The sequence below is a fragment of the Molothrus ater genome, chromosome 3 (assembly GCF_012460135.2).
Source record: "Molothrus ater isolate BHLD 08-10-18 breed brown headed cowbird chromosome 3, BPBGC_Mater_1.1, whole genome shotgun sequence".
Taxonomy (NCBI): domain Eukaryota; kingdom Metazoa; phylum Chordata; class Aves; order Passeriformes; family Icteridae; genus Molothrus; species Molothrus ater.
The window spans coordinates 67,185,200-67,203,610 of record NC_050480.2 but is presented as its reverse complement, the minus strand read 5'-3'; the positions used below and the strand labels follow the sequence as shown (position 1 = coordinate 67,203,610).

The 18,411-nt window shown below is 41.3% G+C and overlaps 1 protein-coding gene across 1 annotated transcript in view; it reads right to left on the bottom strand.

Annotated features, from left to right (window-relative positions):
* LAMA4 (laminin subunit alpha 4) overlaps nt 1–16,000 on the bottom strand; it is a 97,006-nt gene extending 81,006 nt beyond the window's left edge. The window contains exon 1 of the mRNA XM_036380289.2: nt 15,637–16,000. Within this exon, the coding sequence (XP_036236182.1) occupies nt 15,637–15,837 (201 nt within the window). The 5' untranslated portion in view covers nt 15,838–16,000. The remainder of the gene's footprint in view (nt 1–15,636) is intronic.
* Between the last annotated feature and the right edge of the window lie 2,411 nt (nt 16,001–18,411).

Below are 18,411 nucleotides of genomic sequence, written 5' to 3'. Positions count from 1 at the left end.
TACTTTCATTTATTAAATTGTTTATTAGAAATAGGAACATTAGAGAAACAAGTCTGAGAAAGCAGTCCTCTACTGTACATTTGATGCTATTTCAGTTTCTCTGGCTTCCTTCGAGCAGGCGGGACTCTTTTCCAAAGAGATTGCTGGTTTTGATCACCTAGAATAGGGACTCCACTTTCAATCCCCAGCCAAGAGCTCACAGAAATCTTGCCAAGCATTCAGCACTCAGCAGGTCTGTGTGAGCCCTGAAGGCAGTCCCAGGCTGAAGCCCCGAGGAGCTCTGTGCCCCAGGTGCAGCGCTGAGCTAACACAGCTGTGGCCGTGCTGGTGTGAGGGTGAGCTGGCCTTGGCAGCTGCGTGCCTGTGCAGGAAGACAAAACCACAGCAAGCTGGGACTCATCCACAGGGAGACTTCCACATGGAATGCCATGTGGCCAGAAGCCAGCTGGACACCCGTGGTGTGGTTTGATTTCTTGTATACGGAAACGTATCTAAATTCGGTCCGCTGGGCCTGCTGCTCTCTCCTAACAGCCTAGAGGGATGTGGAGGGTGGCTCATGTGGAGGTGCCAGCTCTGTATACAAACTCCACGAGATGAAACATATTGCACATGTCAGATGTGCTGTGCCTTACAGAAGTGTCCAGGCTGCAACAGCTATGCCACAGATCTGGCCAAACTGCTGGGCCCTGTATCCTTGGAGAAGTGCAAAGTCTCCTCAGAGTCTGTCCACAAGTCAGTACGTTCAGGTAGAGAAAGTGGATAGATATAAAGGAAATCCCGACATCCGACAGACCCAAGCAACTGTCTACATACGTGCAGGGAAGATCTAGCCTAGAAAGAATGACCCCATTCTAAGGACACTCTCTGGGTCCTTCCAAAAGGCATACTAAAAATACTGCTTTGCCAAATTGGGATGTAAATATACAAAGTGTTTGAATCCATGGACATCCTGTCTTAAAACCACTCTGGGCAGGCACAAAATCTATGGCTTATCATGCTTGGAAATCATTAACTACAAAACTGTCTTCTTTACCTTGGACAGATATACAAATATACTTCTGGTATTTCATTCATCAAAAGACACTGAAGACAGCAATGTGACTTTCCCATCTGCTTTTCAGTTTGAGACATAATTGACTTCCAGCGCATTTAAGCATGGATTTTTAAGTTTCAGTCTTCCAGCTGTAAATTGATGGTCATTTGACTGCTTCTTGCTCCCTGGGAGCAAAGTGATAGACATTTCAAATTCCTCAGATCAAAGACATGTTATTCATAAGCATAGACACAAAGATTTAGTTCTTCTTCAGCCTGCTGAGAAACTTTGTGCAAACAAAAAGAGCTGTGATAACACTGCATCCCACTCTCCTGACCCTCCTGCCTTTGGTGACCTGCAGAAGAAACCTCTCTCCATTTGTTGCCAAAATATAAAATCCAGCAGATGGACAGAACGCACTGTGTGCAACTCCAGCTCGGTGTCAGCCTCTGTACTGGTGTGCAGCACACTCAGGAGCCCTGGCTGTCTTACACAGCCAACATGCACTTTATCGATCACAGAAAAAGTGTTTAACTGCTGGAGGTTAAATTTCGGGTTGAGAATTCAGTATGTGTAGTTTTTAGGAGTATCTTTTCACTGTGTGGGGTTTCAGAAGTGTGTGGGTACAATGGGATGGACAAGGGGCAAGTGGGAGAAAAGGATATACCTATATCTGCTCTGCAGGGCCCTGCTGCTGTCTGAGATATGCTGGGTTTTGCCCTGGTGCCAGATGATTGGATGGACTTACATGTTCACTAGAAAACAAATGAACTGCACTTACTGCATAGGGTTAGCAGACAGGAAAACCTGAGCCCATCAGGAATTGAGTTTACCAGACTGATAAGGTGTTTATTAATTAATGTGCTTTGGTGCTCTTCACACCTAGACTTTTCCACATTTTTGGATGAGGATCTCAGTGGTGCCAGCTTACCAGTTCTTGCTGAAAATGCTTTGGGACAAGATGCTGATTATAGCTGAGAAACACTGCTAAGAAAATTTGGGGATTCATTTAAAGTTAGAACTCTGCTGTTTTTATGTGTGCCCAGGAGACAGTACATATTTTACAGGTACATGTATGATACCTGAGCAGTGTGCCTCAGCATGCAATCCATCTTTCTAATTTGGCCTAACTAACCATGAAAAGCTGACTTGCCACATTTCTTGACTAGGAGATAACAAATCACTGAACCACCACCAGATACTTCCAGATGCCTCTGCATGGTTCCTGGTTCCTGTTTTCCAAAAGAGTAGGCCTGTGAGAGAAAACTGCATGAAAACAGTGCTCGTAATATTATTTTCTATTTTGAATATTGTTTGGCATTGCTCCTGTTCTTCACAGTTTTTGTTCTCATCTGTTTGACATGTGAACACCAGACTGTTCATGAGATCATCAGCAAAGTGCAATCATAAAATGCAAAATAAAGCTCTGCATTTTTTCACATAATACCTTGTAAGAAAGAAGCTTGAGATGGTGGTCTTTGCCTCTCAACAGCTGAAATGTTTGAGATAACAGATGGCTGTATTGAAATACTTTGATTTTTATTGCTTCTCCAACAATGCTAACCATGGCACGGGGGTTGGGATTACATGATCTTTAAGGTCCCTTCAAACTCTTAACATTCCATGACTCTATGATCTGAGGGATCCTGAAGTGTATGACTCGGGGTAGAATTTTTCTAATTAAATTTTCTCTGCTTTGTTGTGTTCTGGGTTTTTGAGACACAAGGGAGAAAGCATAAAAGCATTTCTAGAAGGTGTCCTTGGCCTCTTTATGTACAAGTACTTGATGACAGCTCTGATATCGTACTGTCATTCATGCTGCTGCCACATTTTTACAATAGTAACTATGTAGTTGTGAATCATTTGTTTATTAATTTCTTCTAGACCTTGTATTCCCAAAATTTGTATGGACTTGAATTTGCCAAAGTATATTTGGGCAGTTACAATTTCCTCAGAAGCACAGTGAGTACTCATAGCAATGAGGGGTTTGCTGCAGAGAGTATTTTCCAAGAAGTCTGTTTGTATGTTGTGAGGCATTGATCAAATCCGTGGCTTCTCAGTTTGTATTTATAGCTCACCCTAGCTTTTATTTATAGGTTACCTTTTAGTCTTGTCTATATAATATATCTCTCTTGTTGGCAACAAGACTTGAATATCGTTTAAACAGTCTTACAGTAAATGCCACCCCCATGAGATGATTGTTCATTGGCCCTTCTCAGGGGAGGCCTCGGTGCTTCTCCTGGGCTGTATCTATTAATGGAGCAACTGAACATTACACTGAAGGGTTTGGATCTCCACCTGCCCCTGTTGGCTCCCACAGCCATTCTGTTGTGGCCTTGTTCTCTATTCATGCTTGTGTCCTCCCTGTTCTGCTTTCTGTTTGTCCTGCTACTCCTCCTCTCCTATCTTTGCTATCACTGCCTATCCCTGCACCTGGTCCCAGCCACTCATTCACTTTATTACATATGATTCACCTCTAATCTACAAACACCTCCAAAGCAATAGTTTCATTATACTGTTTGAAATTAACATAACAAAAAATATTCCTTCTCACTGAACATCAAAGAAACTCATCATTCTGTTTCCGTGCAGGGGGCTGCTCTCTCTCTCTTTGTTTATAAGAACACTGGGACTCAAGAAAATACATTCTTCTGCTCATGTCTTGTGTGACAATGAATTTTACTCTTTCATTCAGTTCCTCAATCAGTAAAATGGAGTAATGACCGCAGCCATGCAGAATCACAGAATAGCTGAGGCTGGAAGGGACCTCTGGAGGTTGTCTGGTCCAAGCAGGGCAGCCTAGAGCCAATTATTTGGGACTGTATCCAGATGTACTCAGTGTAACCCATGGCAGAGCACACAACATAATCCCAGTGTCTCAGATGTACCCAGTGTACCCAGCAGAGACACTCCTCCAAAGCTTCACATCCTTTAAGAGAACTGGTCAGAACCACCAGGAATACTGAACATTCCCATGTGGCCAGACATTTCGGGTAGCTGTGTTTTGCTTGTTCCAGATGTCTGCAGTGAATATAAAGCTGTTTCTGGACCCAAGAATTTCTTAATGCAGTGGTGAAAGAATGTTTTTGGCCTTCAGCTAAACAGCCATAGTTTGAAGACATTTTGATATGTGGACAGCACTGCTTGGCATTGTGCTGCCATCCTCATTTTTCCCACCATTCTTTCTTAGGGCTAGACCTCACTCTTGTTTTTGAGGGTGACTTTTATGAGTGACCTGCAATGATTTACTGCCAGAGCTTACCAGATATATGAAAAGGATTAGTGAAAGAGTATAAAGAACTACAGTTCAGTGATAAAATTTCTCATGAAAGCTTCAAACTAACTTTGTAAGGGAGCTTTTCAGATATTTAAGGAAAATCTGGTTTTTTTAATACAAGGAAGGAAACATGAATATGGAAAAATCTATTTGATATAGTTGTTTTTTAAAAATATCATCTGTAGTATTTGTTTCTGTTAAATACAATGAGGAAAGCATTTTTCTCTTATCAAAAAAACAAATTAAGAGCAGGAGCTCTTACTCAAGGTACAAAGAACTTTAATTCTGCTGGTAACTTCCCCTTAATCTGTCCTATTATTTTCTCTTAATTTATTCCATGCATCTTCCTAGACCAGGCCTTGGCTAAGGAGGAGATTTCTGTGAGTTTTTCCAAACACTGAGGTAAACTATAACTAATTTTAAAAATAAAATGCACTAGTGCTGCCCTTTCACAGAGCTGTCATGCTTCACTCTAAGTTATCATTTGAAGAAATAAATGGACTTTAAATTCCCAGACTGTGAGTAATAAATTCAAGATTGCCTTTGTACTCGAACATATAAATCCCTATGGAGTGACATTTCAGAAGGATCTTTGTCTTCCTCTAGAGAATGAGGCCCTCAGAAGTGAATAACTGACCTGTTGGCCAAAGTTCTACCATCAAAGTAATCACAGAGAGAGACAGACAGAAGTTCTGCTCTCTACCATGAGGTACCCCAAAACGTGCAGGCAAAAGTGGACATCTGCTCTGCAATTTTATTTATTCTCTGTTGATTTTTTGCTAAATTTATCTGAGCTTTGAAGCCATGCAAACTAGAAAATTAAAAACAAACAAGCTTGTTCACCAGCTTCCCCTAGGCCTCCAAGCTCTATTTATAATTTCAATAAGCCTTCATTACCTCTGGTCTACAGTATCAAATTCTTCTGAAGAAGAAAGGTCACATTCTAACTATTATTACTGAAGAAATGAATTCAGTGTGTGACATCACAGCTACACAGTTAATTACTCCATTTAATAGGACACTACAGCTGTTAGGGAACTGTCTGCATGCAAAAAGCCACTCTGTAGTATTTACCATTTCAAAGGCAGAAACCTCATGCAAATTAGCCATTTGCAATTTCAAATTTATTTTTAAAACTGTAAACATTCCTGAGAGGAACACATTTTTTAGCTTAGTCTCCAAACCAATGTTTATGATAGTTTTATAATAAGCACTCTGGTGTCGTCCATTAAATCCCTATATTGTTCTTTTAAATTTCTGACACTGTTAACTGCGAAATATTTATTATTTCCTGTGTTACACTAATGTTGTAAATTAGAAATTAACCAGAAGTTGGTGAAGAGATTTGGGCACAATGCTGGTAATCTTTTTTTATCCACTTATCTTGACAGGTATCTCAGTTCTAATTGCATTTAATGAGATTGCAAACTAAAGTAATAATTGCACACTAACAAGGTTTGTGTTGTTACTTAAATTATGAATGTAAAAGAAAATTCTTTCCTGCTTAAGCTGTCATTCAGCAGAGCCCTCCAATATTTTTGCATATTGTTATTTTTAAATGAAATTCTCACATGAGATAGGTTTGATAAAAAACCTCAGTGAATGCATTTGCCATAGATCTGGACAAATTATTGGAGTGTTCTGGATAAGTGATATGAAATTCTCATTAAATCTGCAGCAGTGTATTTTTGTGAATCTGTGTACTTTGAATCTTCAAACACCAAAACAACAATAAATAAAGCAGTGACACTGGTTGTGAACATACAATCTTTTTCAGTAAATGAACTTCTTAATAAGTGGTGAAACAAATGAAGCATTATTTTCTGTCAGCAGTGTCCTTTCTGTCAGCCCCTGTGCATGGATTTCAATATTGTTCCTTTTTGCCTGCATTCCTGGTGATGCTCTCACCTGAGAGCACAGGGCTGGTCTGGAGCCAGGCACACCCTGTCTCTGGCCAGTCTGCAGCTGCTGAAGAGTGTATCTGATGATTGAATTTAGTCTGGTTTTCCAACTGTTGCTGTGTTAAACAGCGACTAAACACTCAAAGTTCTCCATCGTTTATATATACAGAGGGGCTGAACCCTCCTCAGAATTTACTGGAAAAGTCGTGGTTGCCTTAAGGGACACAGGACAAGACACTAACTTCAAAATTTTTTAACTTGAAAACTTCACTTGCTGACTTATCCATCAAAATTTGGAATATTTATTTATTGCATTAACCTGATGAGTTATCAACTCATCAGCCTCCAAAAGAGATATTTATTTCAGATGAGAATAAAGGACAGGTTATGAAATGGGTGGAAACCTTCTTCTCAAAGTTTTAGGTGCAAAGATCAGAGATCACTAAAACTAAAACTAGCAAGACTGAAAATAGTTGCTACGATTCTCCATAAAATCCAGCTAGCAGGAAGACACAGACAAAATGTTACCTCAATTTCTCCTTATGGCATGGTGGATCTGGCAGTCAGAGAGACAGTGAATGTGGCTAACTGCACATGGGTAACCTCCAAACTAGTAAGCAAAGCAGAGTTTGGCATGCAGGAAAAAATTACAAGGAACCCTTTCCCAGCCCACTGTCACTCTGTATTCTGATTCCCTGGGTGGGCTTGTGTGAGCCTCCACTGCAGCAGTGACAGACTGATGGGGACTCCCGAAAACGAGAAACAGCTGAAAGCCAGATGGCTTTATGCAGAAAAACAACATTATCTTTTACCTTGACTAAGTAATTGTATTAATTTTTTTTAAAAATTTCCTGTGTTGAAAAAGTTTCCAGACTGTTATCCCTTCCCCAGTTCAAGTGGAAAACAAACTGCCATTCAGCAACAGAGATGGGGTTGGATCCAACATAAACATATCTCAGCTAGGCATTCTCCATAGAACTGCAACTGCACAGTCATTTTTTCCATATACAGTGGGAAAGACAAAGCCTCTGCTTAAAAGGCATTCTCTCAAAAGGGGGAGGGCTAAAGTGTTTTAGCTGTCTGGAAGCTGGCCAAGAATCAGATATTACTACCAGTCTCTAATTTACTTATTAGTATTGCCACTGAGTGAAAAACTTACTCTTACAAGATGCTCGCTGTTGGAAATAGAAAATCTGCACTTGAAAGGGTAGCTGGTTGATTTTCCTCTATCAAAAAAATGCCAAGTTTATTCAATTTCCAGGAAAAGGGATAAACCTATGTTGTTTCCTCATTAACCACCCTCCACCCAGTCTCCACTTACTGAAATGTACATTCTGAGTCTTTGAGTCTCTCAGATAAGTGAGACATAATCAGTTGACAAACCACAGTACTCCCTGAGAGATTTACAGATAGAGAGAAAAATTTTCAAGGGATGAAAAAGAAAAGTGAGCTTTAAAGCAAGTACTAATGTGCTTGTGGGACACTGTTAATACTGAGAGGGTAAATCTCAAGCTTCAATTTCCCCACTTCCAGATTTCTAGTATTTCCTGGTTTGATTTTGCATCTTTTTGAAATGTTGAAATCACAGCAGAGAGGAGCAGTGATCGGCTTGACCAATAGCCATAGCATCAATTAAAAGCCTGTTGGAAAGAAACCCAAGCCAATGTGACAAACTTGAAAGATGAAGAGAAAGAGCTTTCATCCTTCTCTGCCTCCCAAGGGTAGCCCAGCTATGGACAAGGCAGACAGCTGCTGGGGATGGCTGATGGGAAGATCCTGTGTTTCTGGGCAGTTCTCAAAAATAAGGCTTTCCCCCTGGATTGCTTTAGCACTTTGCAAATGTGTGGGAAGAGAGTAAGACAGCTCAGCATGGTTAATTTTGTACTGCATGCCATACATTCAGGATGAAGCTGGGCAGAGGCTGTGCTCTGAAAGGAGAGAGGAAAAGCCAGGGCTGGGGAGAAGGGGTAACCTGCCTCTATCTCTCAATGCCTCTGGGCTTGTTTCATCATAGACATAGCCTGATAATGAAGAAATAAATTTTCTGTTGGCTCAAAGAGAGGGAAGAATTAATGTATCAAGAGAAAACCATTTTTTTTTCTCATCCCTCACAGAAATCTATCACCAAACACCCTGAATTAGCTGGTGCCTTAGATACTCTGTTGAACCTCTGCAGACTATCCTTGCCATCGACTGGAAGCAGAGAGCCACAGAAAACCACAAACTTGCAAAAGGCTGAGCAGGGTACGCAAATTCCCTGACCTCACACCATGTCTACACGTCCAATACCTGCCCACATCCCCCTGAATGGATCTATGCCAGGTACTGATGCTCTGGAGACCTTGCCAACCCTCAATGGGCCAGGCTGTGTTAGCCTTTCTGGGGCATGAAGGATTCTAATAGTCAGGCTAGGGAGGGTTATGTTATATTTTGTGCTGCCAGATTTTGTTTTTATGATTTTCTTTTTTTTGGATACTGGATCTGGATAAATGCTTCCTTTCACAAAATGCTTTTGAGGAAGGGTCCCTGGAGCCAGGAGTGGGGAGTACAGCATAAGGGAGTCATGAATGGCCGGCTCTCTGTGGCTCTCCATGGGCTAGCCTCCAGGCTCAGAGGAGGAAAACCACAGTAGGAAACCCTAGGACATACTGGCCTTGCATTAGCCTTGGCAGAAAGGTCTGCTAATCTCTTGCCACTTGGAAGGTCTTTCATAAAAGAGTAAAAGATGCATTGTAGTGTGGTAACAGGGTGCTGCAGAGCTCAGAAGGTATCTGGTTTAGGTGCTGATTCTATGTAGCTACTTTTCCTGTAGTTACACTGGCAGCAATCGTCAAAGATTGAATGGACTAATTTTTATTCATTTTGTTGGGTAGGCAGTCAAACAGTGGTTCTGAGTATTACAGTTTTAGTTTAAAAGTCTATTTTTAAAGAACATATTGGAAGCTGTTCACACAGTTATTTTTTTTCCTTGTAATTATTAAGCTATGTTTCAAATTAATTAAGGTGTGCCAGTTCCTCTCATAGTCCCTGGCTTCCATATGTTATGACCTAAACATTAACATCATAGTTGTTCTTACAGTCTTGTAATGTTGGAATAGTAATTTCTAAAATACTTTTCACAGCCCTCTCTCATTCTTTGACTCTTGAATGCTGTGCATTTTAGCACTGTTTCTTGTTGGTTTCTCACAAGAGAAAAAAAAAAAAAGAGTTCTAGTATTCATGAAGTATTTATTTCAAGAAAATAACTATGTAGAGAATTGCAAAATACAGCTAAAAAGGAACTACAAAGCCAAATCATATTTACTGTATTTTAGTCAATCTGTTTTCATTGTCAAATACACACTTTATGTTTCCTGACTGACAGTTAGGAAAATCTCTTTGAGATTTTAATGAAAAAGAATTAGATTTCAAAAACTTTGGAGCTCTAACAGCTTTGTGTATAATGCTATTCATCAGTTGTTGAATCTTGCATTAGGATGCATAACCCAAACCTCCCCAGCTCATGGTGATGTGTGAAAATGGACTGGGATGAGATCCAAACATTCAAGAGTACCAATTAAAATATAAAACCTGAAGGGTCTATATTTTGGTGTTTGAAATCAAAGTCCAGAAGCAAGTTGTAAATGATCAGTGGCAGCTTATATGTTACTCAGAAACTAGACCTCTTTTACACAGCTCTTGAACACTAGAAGCTCTAATTGTTATCAGTTAAAATCAGGCCAAGTTTTCCTTCAGAAAGCAATTCTTTCATTTCTTCTCATGCCCCCTGGAAAAACTGGACTTTTAATTCCTTCCTTGCTTCCCATGTTGTGAATAAGAGTGGGCATAAAATGCCTTTTATTGGTTTTCACAGCCCAGAATAAGCTTTAGGGCACTTTGCTGGTGCTTGCTCAAAACTTTGTGGGAATACACTGCAGTGGAATCTGAATTTTGTTTTCTGGTGGGTGTTTTATACATCTTCTTGAAATGGAGAAAACTTCCAACAGAGCATCTGCTCTGTCTTGTGCTTCCAGTTGCTTCAGCCTCCTATTATTCAAAAGGTTTGGAGACTGGTGGCACTACTCCAAGCAGCTGATTTTCATTAAAGTTTTGATGAGAAACTTAAGTTGGAATCACAAACATCTGCAGTAAAACTTCCTCCCCACTAATAGATGTTTCTTAGAACATAACCTTGTTGTATCAGAAAAAAACAGCAGCTAGAAATCCAAATTTCCCATTATAGGAGTTAACCTAACATAACCTTGAGGGTCTGAAGTGAATTAATCTAAAGATCTGCTTTTTAAAAGTATATGCAGTTCACATTAGCTTTAAAGAATATAAAGGTTCCTGTCAAGCTAAAACCCTTTTTGGCTCACACCTCAGAATTAGGTCTTCTGCTGCTTCTTGTAGTACTAGCTTGTTTTGAACAGATTAATTCTACAAGTAAGGATCAAATTGTGGTTTCTCTCAACATTTTGCAAGATTTTCTGTTTCAGCCATTTTGGGGAAAAGGAGTAAAGATGATTTGGTAATATTTTGAGTTTTTGTTAACAAGTGGCTGGGACTTATGGTTGCTGTCAGTTTATATATTTACTTTGAGCCATTTTAGAGAGGTGAGTTTGTCACAAGTCGCATGCCAATCACTGCTTATCACTTTAGAGAACCAGAAGGCAAGCATGTCAAAAAATGCTTCTTGTGTTTTATCAGCAGCTGCTGGTAAAATTCAGGTGGGAAAAAACGATTGTAAAACACGTCCTTTTAACACACAAGCTCCATCAGATAACTTCTGCCTCTTACTTTCTCTTATAGTAAACGGCTAATTTTGACTTGACCGTGATAATTGTTTCCTTTAAAGGACTTTTTCCTCTCTGCCTTTCCCCTGAGCCAAAAACACTGATGCTAGAAACAGTTTTCCTCTTCCATCTGTCCAACAATATCATGCCTTCCTTCAGTCTGGGAATTGGCTTCCTGCCCTGTCCCAACTTCTTTTTTTCCTTTACTCTTAAGACTCTTGATTATCTCATTCTTGCTCTAATTTTTTCCTCTCCTTTGTCTTCCTGCTTTAATTTACTTCCTTTCCCACTATTTACTTCACTTCTTTCCATGGAGGACATTTGAGATTATCTTTTTTTGGGCTTGGAAGATGTCTCCACAGAATGTCTGTCTTCCCTTTCTTTCCCTAATCCTTCCCACACTCATCTCCTATACTGGCCTCTGTAGTCATTTGTGTTAGCCTTGGTCTCTGGCCTCTTGTAGTCATTTACGTCAGAATGAAATTAATATCTTACTGGATGTCACCTTACATTCATTTTACATTAAGAAGAGTGACAGCAGAATGTGAATGACAGAGAACATTTGTGGTACTCTCGAGTATTTGAAGTCTTGTACCATGTTTTACTCTCACCTTAGACTCTGTAAGAAGCTTTCTTCCTAATGGGGAAGAAAATCCATACCTATATAATTAAAACCATTATAGCAGTGGAATTTAAAACCACAAATGTTGACAGTAGCAGGCTTCAGACCCAAATGGTAATGTATGACCTGCCTTTTAGTTTAGAGGCATGTGTTTGACAGTGGGACATAACTGTTCTCACAAATTCTGATTTTCAATTTTACTCTGTGCCTCACCAAACCTGGAAGTGTCTCACCATTCCCTTTCCTTCTGCTGTGTCCAAGCTAGTGAATGGAACACTAGAACAAACAGCTCTGATGTTTGCGACTTCTTTATCTGCTTTCATTTGATATCTGCCTGTTTTAAGTCCTTTGCTTCCATCTCTCACAAATCTTCCTTATAAAATATTTTAATCTGTCCTTGTTTGGAAAAACCAATCTCTGACTTCATGCCACCAACTGCTGTTGGGTTGCACTGATGAGCTGGATCAAATGCTCTGCACTCACTCTTTTTCTCTCTGTCTCCCCACCTCCCCATATTATCTTTATGAGCCAAGGAACTTAATTTTCCTAAATAGCACACAAGTACTCCGAGTACTTAAGAGTGCTTTTCATATTGATCTGCCTCTTCATGGAAAAACCAACACAACTGAATAAAATCTCCAGTGCTTAATCACTTCTGAAAATAAAATTTTTAACTTGTAGTTTCAACATAGTCATTTTCAGTTTCCAATTGTTGCATATACCAATACCTTAATTTATTAGACCAACAAGCCTATTTTTTTCCTTGTGTATGTACTTACACAGTAAGTTCAAATTTTTTTCTTAACCTCCCTCGAAGTTGGCAAATTGGATTGCAGAATCTCTCAGCTATCTTCAAATTCCTAACACTGTAATCCTTGTCATGATACTTTTCTGGATAATTTTAATCAATTTATAAGCAATTTTTGGGTTTTTTTTGAAATAGGAGGCAGATATCTTATTTCACTGTGGTCACTAACACTGCTCCTTATGTAGGGAACACAACATTTCATTGTGTGGAATCTAGTCTGGCTAATTTAAATATCTACTTTAGCTGCTTCATAAAGCTGTCCTGAAGCCAGAATCCAACAAAGTTTTTAAAGAGGAAGAGACTCCTTTGACCATTTCCAGGGAACACTGCTAGAAATTAGAGCCTTAAAAATTCTGCTGTCTCCACTAATGTATGGGGAATTTGGATTTGTACCTGAAGACAGTCCATGATTCTGTTTGAAACATCTGGAAACAATTTATGTGCCTAATTTAGTGTTCTGGATCACATAATGATTAAGAATGAGGGCATCAAGGTAGCTGACGTTGCCTGAAGTCCAACTCAGACCCAGGTACTCTCTGTGCATGGATACACCATATCAGGATTAAGAATGTAGCTAGTTCTCTTCTCTTAAGAGGTTTTCATCCTAATCCCAGGTGACAAAAATCAAAAAAGGCAAGGCTCCTCATTAACTTTAATTCTGATTTTTTAAACCACTTCTCCCAGTTCCTCCCAGTTTAGGGTTGCCACACGTGGTAAAGGAAGAGGATTGGAAAGCTGAGAAATATTCACTAATATGTATTTACACTAAACGAGATCTCCTGTTCTTCTATAGGTTCATAATATCAAACTCTTACTGGGATTTAAGAGCATCCCACCAGTTACATCTTGGAGACTCCCACTGGCGCATTCCATGTCGCAGCTGACTGTCACCACAGACCACAGTGAAGCCCCATCTGTGGCTTTGTAACTCTGCCCTACGAAACTGCCCCCTTTGTATAATTTGGCACTATTTGACATGACTAACAGCCTCTGTCTGCTCGGGGGAACTGTAGGCCTGAGTCAATATTTAGACGAAGGGGCTGAATCAAACCGCGCTGTGTAAGGGAGTTTACTCTGTGGTTCACAGTGAGCTGTGGGTTAAGCACTCGTGCTTCCAAAGAGGCTAATTCAAATTCAAACCTGCTGGGATAACCCTGTTTCTGAGGCTGAGGAAGGGGAGGTGAGCTGTGGGAGGAAGAAGCTCTTTGAGGACCAAAAGTAATGTTCCTTCCTTGGATGAGAGACTACCAAACCACCATTCTTTGGCCCCTACATCAACCTCCAGGCTTAAAGCCTGTTCCTCAAATCCTGTTACCAACCACACACATGGATCAATGAGTAAGTGGGTTCTCACTGTTAGAGAACCATCTGTTCTATCCCAAAAAAAGCATCCTACTGGGCCTGGTGTCCTTGGAAATTGCCATGGAGGTGAGGCCTGAAATATACAGGTAGCAAGGGGTCCTGAAGTCCCTGCTTCTTCCTTCTTCCTTATGAAACAAAAGTCTTCTGCAGCCAAGGGCCTTGGCGTGATGATACCAGGCACAGTCATCCAGTCATAATATGGGATCCAGAGTCTAAGTGCTGCCATTGCATGGGCTGAAGTAAACTACCAGAGGAAACGCCAGTTATTGAGTCTATTATGTTGGCCTGAGCAAAAATTTAGAAAGGATTGAAATGATTGAAGGAATTTAAAATGTCATTCCCCTGCTAGTGTCCAATATATCTCACAGTGCATTCCCAAGATAAAATCTAATAGATGTACATGAAAAAATGTGAACTGTGTCTTTGGGAAAACCATACTATACTATCATAACAAGAAAGGCTAACAATCACTTATGCTCATTATCCCATGAAAAGCAGCTAGAAAACCCATCCAGCTCTTAAGTCACGCACTTCATTGAGGGCCTTCCATGTTGTAAGCAACAGGTGGCAATGCAGCTTCTCCAGGCTGATCCAAGGCCAGAGGAGAAAATCTGTACATCCCACACCATGAAGCCTGTCCAAAAACTGGGATGGCTCCTGAGAGTCCTTATGCTGAGCAAAGCAGGGTTTAACCTTCAGTTTTCTCACACAGGTCATGTTTCATGAGGACTCTCTGGCAGGGTGGGCAGGCGTTTCCTGAGGCTGTCCAGCTGCTTGGAGCAGGGAAATGAGTTCTGCCCTGCCCTGCAGCAGCAACCCTGGCTGTCTGAAGGCTTTATGAACTTATTTCCATGGCTGTTAATTCTGGCAAGTGGAGGATAGGTGGAAAATCAGCCATGTGATATTGGAGATGGCAATCTTGATATTGTCACAGTGTCACAGTGACACAGCTGTGCTAATCTCACCTCATTTTTGGAAGTTATGCTAGAAGAACTACTCTTTCCCTTCCCATGACCTTATGGAACTCAATTAGCCTCCTACTCTGCATCTACCACGCATGAGATATTACTGTGTTGTGTCCACTGTTCCACTTCCAACCTTACCCCACCCCCCCCATGTATGCTGGAGTAATTTATTATTTCCTCAAGTTGTATTTTTGACTTGCCCATTCCCCATGCAGTGTTGCTAAAATAAAGAGTACAATCATTCCCAAAATAATAGGGGGAAATTTTCCATTGTCAAATTGCTTCTCAGATCTCTCTAATTTCATTTGTCACTAATCCCAACCACATAATTTTTGGAAGTTGAAATCTCTGCAGGTGTGTTCTCTGCAGGCAGTTTCCTAGATGCATTTGATTTATCATCCCCTGCTTTCACTGTGAAAACAAACTTCAGATTTTGGAGGTGAATGGCATTCAGAGGCAAAAGCACAAACTTCTACAGGACAGCTTGCCATCAAAAGACAGAATCTTTTGGGAAATTTCAGGGAATTCCAATTGCAGGAATTACAAGGCAAGCAGAAAAGTGTTGTGACAATTAACTCTTGTAAAATAGCTCTGTTTGGACAGGCCTGTTTAGTTATGTTGGCAGGAAAGTCAGAGACATGCTAAGCCAGCTTCACTGCAAAGTACAGCAGCTGTCTGCTCACAGCAGGCAGGGCATGTGTACATTTTGAAGTCTGAGCTGTATCTCTCCAGTCCCGAAACGCAGTGTCTCAGACCACCTCCCCCCTCACCCCCAAATCCTCCTGTATCGCTTTAAGGCTCAAATGATTAAGCTAATATTTACCAGATGGGAGCTTTGACACAGACAGGTGAAAACAGAGAATTGCAGACACAGAGAGAGAAGGGAATTACTGTACCTCAGCAAAAGGCACCCAACTTCCAGTAGCTACTGCCTGCTGCTGCCCTCTGATAACAGTGGCTTCTTGCGAGCTGACCGCTGAGCTACCTTCAATGTCAAACTGAAAAACGCTTCCCTCACTCGAGGCTGTGCTGGAGGAGAAGCATCTCAAAAAGAAAAATACAGGAGAAATGAGGGGCCAGGCGGAGATCAAAGCCATTTCCTCCCCTTACATCCAGCAGTGGTCTTCTAGCGTCTCAGTAATTGTTTACCCTCTTCTGCAATCAGCCCCCCTTGGCTTAGTGGTGCCTCAGTTATTTTCACTTTCTTTCAGCATTCAGTTTCCAGATGTGGCACTTCAAGGCAGTCTAACCGGATCCCGATTTAAAAGAGGGGGAAAAAAAAGAAAAAAAAAAAAGAAAAAAAAAAAAAAAAGAAAAAAAAAGGAAAAGAAGGGAAGAAAAACGCTTTTGCTGCCTCCCTCGTTCTCTCTCCGTGCCTGTGGCTCCTCTTTTTCCCCAGAGGCTCCAGCAAAATAACATACAGATGGGCAGTGCTTAAGCAGAGAGTGTCAAACAGAGATTGTATTCCAGGAAAGCACCGCTAGCTCTCCAGCCACCTTATCTCCCCCTGTCAGGATACAGACTGACGCTCCGTTCAGTACTCTGGCTTCCTTCACATGTTCACATCATTCCCTATTTACCTTTCTTGTGGAGACCCTCCCACTCAAACTTTACTGTTCAGAAAGTGAGGTCACCCTTTCCTCCCTCTCCACGCCAACCCCCCACAACTCCATCTGACTGCTGCAAACAAATCACTGACTCTCCTGACTGTTTATTTTTTAACATCTCCAGTTTATTCAACGGAAGGCAGAAAGGTGCCAAATTTATTAAATAAAAACCCGCTAGACTAGCCATTCCTTATGTCATGGGGGAGGGGAGGCTGTGGGCGGGAGGAGGAGGAGGAGGAAGAGGAGGAGGGAGACAGCCTGGCTGTGCCATGGGCTAATAGGGCTAAGTGGTTTCTCTAACATGCTTCATTCAGTTCCTTTCCCTCAAGCCCAGTTCTCAGCTTCTCGCTGGCTCGTGAAAAAGAATATAGTTCACTGCGATTTTGGAAAATGACTTCATTCCTCAGGCTCATGAACTTTTATTTACAAAGAGCATCTTGTATTCCTTTTTCAAGAGATGCTTTGTGAGGCCTTGGTAACAAGGCTTGCAGTGTGTATGTGGAAGCGAGCTGAATATGTTGCCCACAGCTCACTTCATTTTGTGACTATGATCTCAAAAAGACAAGACAGTAATCCTTGCTAGGTTTTAGGATGAAGTCAGGGTATAATTATACTAATGTGCACTGCTCCAGCCATGAGGTCAGCACCTTGTCCATCGGTGGTCCTGAATGCAGGGAGTGGTAGCACCATTGGCCAGTCAGGCTTCTTTCTTAAATCTTTGCAGAAATTGGCTTACCAGGTTTCATTTTGAGAGTGGAATTCTTCTTTTTCCCTCCCTTCATCCTTTCCTTTCTGGTTGAAGATATTATCAACCAAAGAAGCAGCCAGTAGAGATTTAAGACTAAAATGAAGACTTTTGGTGATCTGTTGACTTCCATACACCTGTAGGCACAGTTTTGGACCCAAAAATGCTGTACAGAGGGACATTAGGAGGTTCACTGTGAAGAAAATCTGCCTGATTCAGAAATGGCACAGCTGAGCAGGCAAGGCCACTCAAGCTTGTGGGGCAAAGTATTCGCCCAGCAGAAAAGAAAATGCTGTGTGACATGAAGGTATAAGGTTCAGGACCAAGGTTAGGAGGAGAAAATAAAAGATATAAATGGTTAACTGAGGGTTATTCCATCCTGAGAGGAATAGAAGCATCTCTCTGTTAGCTGAATCTGACCTGGTGGCAAGTACACAGTCCTCCCAGAGCCTGAGGGTGAGATGTCACAGATGCCAGGACTTTTCTAATTCTTTCTGGTAATGGCAGTTCTGGAAATGGCCTTTAACAGGTCTGAAGCAGGAAACAGAAGACCAGGGGGTCTTCAGGCAAGGTCTCCATGAGCATCCCATTAGGCCTTCTGCCACAGGTGCAATCTCAAAGTGTAAAGATAACATTAAAGCAGGGCTAAGAAAGAGAACAAAACATCTTGAAAGTAAATGTTAGAATCACAATTCCCATTGTGGTAGTGGAAATTTTTAACTACCCAGTGAATTGTGGAGCAAATTGCCATAAAATGTGTGAGAAAAGTTTTTGGATGTTTTTTGTTTTTTGAAAAACCTACCACCAACCAATCTTCTATGTCTGCTCCCAGGCATTTGGCTGGCCAGCTTGATAAGGCAGATTTTAAACTGAATGACCTGGGGGATGATGCCCAAAGTGGCAGTGCTCACAGTGTCACATCAAGGTGGGAATAAGCAGGCCAGCCACAGCAGTGGCAAATGTTCCTCAGCTGCCTCTCAAGCTGAGAACCAGAAGGCCAGCCGCTTAAAGTGTGTGTATTCCACCTGGGAAACTGGCATGCTCCATTACCCCTCTGAAATGCCTGTGCACCAAGGCACGCAGCATGGGGAGTAAACACGAGGAATTAGAGGTCTGTGACACTCTCAGGGCCATGACTTTGGTGCAGTTAGAGATGTGGTGGGATAGCTTGCATGACTGGGATGCTGTCATGGCTGAACATGTATTTAATGAAAGACAGGCCTGCAAGGTGAGGTGGTGGAGTTGCTGTTTATGTGAGAGAGCAAATTGAAGGGATGGAGTTCTGCCTAGGAGTGGAGGAAGAATGAATCACAAGCTTA